At 56.6% G+C, this 1,307-nt stretch overlaps 1 protein-coding gene across 1 annotated transcript in view; it reads left to right on the top strand.

Annotated features, from left to right (window-relative positions):
• Positions 1-2: 2 nt before the first annotated feature.
• Positions 3-1,307, top strand: part of KCNK13 (potassium channel, subfamily K, member 13) — a 90,967-nt gene continuing 89,662 nt past the window's right edge. Inside the window, exon 1 of the mRNA XM_008583832.1 lies at positions 3-339. Within this exon, the coding sequence (XP_008582054.1) occupies positions 6-339 (334 nt within the window). The 5' untranslated portion in view covers positions 3-5. The remainder of the gene's footprint in view (positions 340-1,307) is intronic.

Below are 1,307 nucleotides of genomic sequence, written 5' to 3'. Positions count from 1 at the left end.
AGGCCATGGCCGGCCGGGGTTTCGGCGGCGGCCCGGGCCACCTGAACGAGGACAACGCGCGCTTCCTGCTGCTGGCGGCGCTCATCGTGCTCTACCTGCTGGGCGGCGCCGCCGTCTTCTCGGCGCTGGAGCGGGCGCACGAGCGCCAGGCCAAGCAGCGCTGGGAGGAGCGCCTGGCCAACTTCAGCCGCGGCCACAACCTGAGCCGCCACGAGCTGCGCGGCTTCCTCCGCCACTACGAGGAGGCCACCAGGGCCGGCATCCGCATGGACAACGTCCGCCCGCGCTGGGACTTCACCGGCGCCTTCTACTTCGTGGGCACCGTCGTGTCCACCATAGGTAAGTGTGCCGGCCCGACCTGCTGGCACCCTCCGGTGGCCTCCACCCCGCACTGGGCGGGACCGGGCTTCAGCGTTCCTTCCATTCATCCACCTGCGTGCCCAGCGTCGCTCCACCGGTGTGAGTGGGTGCCCAGTCAGCAGGGGGCATTGGCGTCCTGCTCCTGGAAATGTGGCCCATGACCTGGCAGCGTCAGCATCACCTGGGAGCCCGCTAGAAACAGTCTCGGTCCCCTCCCCAGACCGCCTAAGTCAGAATCTGCGTGTTAACGAAGTCCCGAAGGGATCTGCCTGATCTTTACATTGGACAGACTCTGCTCTAGGAGATTTCCAATCTAGTTTAAGGAGACAGGGCTTGAGTTCACGGAGCTTCGGGGAGAAAGCTTACCAATAGGGACAGGAAGTTCTGACCTTTACTAAGTACTGTGCACAAGCCCCTGGTCAGAAGGGACGCAAATTTAAATAGACTGTCCCTGCTTCAAACTTACAGAGGGAAAATCAGGTAGAATACCAGACTGGAAGTAAGGAGGCAAAAGTGCCAATGAGATTCAAAGGATGGAAAGTGTTTCCTAACAGGAAGAAGGAGGAAGTGACCTCTGGGCTGAACCAGTTCGTGTTAGGCATGAACGAGGTTTGGGGACAAAAATGCTTTGCTGTCTGATCTAATTTTGGTAGTGGGAGGAAGGTTAGGAAGGTCTGCTGACTAATGCGATGAAGGAGAACCTGTACTGCCAAACTAAGGAGCTAGAACTTACCTAGAGGCAATTGGGAGCCACTGAGAGTATTTGAGCAAGAGTGTGGCACGACTACAGTCAGTTAGGCCTGTGTTACCCAACACAAGGAAAAGAGAGTCTTTACTCCACCGCACTAAAGATTGTTCACCCTTGAAGCGTAATGAAGTGATAACAGAGTTGTGAAGATGCTGTAGAAATTTTGAGGAAAAAAGAGAGCTAGAGCGGGAAGGGTGCT

The sequence above is a fragment of the Galeopterus variegatus genome, unplaced genomic scaffold, assembly GCF_000696425.1.
Source record: "Galeopterus variegatus unplaced genomic scaffold, G_variegatus-3.0.2 Scaffold3058, whole genome shotgun sequence".
Taxonomy (NCBI): domain Eukaryota; kingdom Metazoa; phylum Chordata; class Mammalia; order Dermoptera; family Cynocephalidae; genus Galeopterus; species Galeopterus variegatus.
Note: the sequence above shows the minus strand (reverse complement) of the source record. Positions and strands in the feature narration are given on the sequence as shown.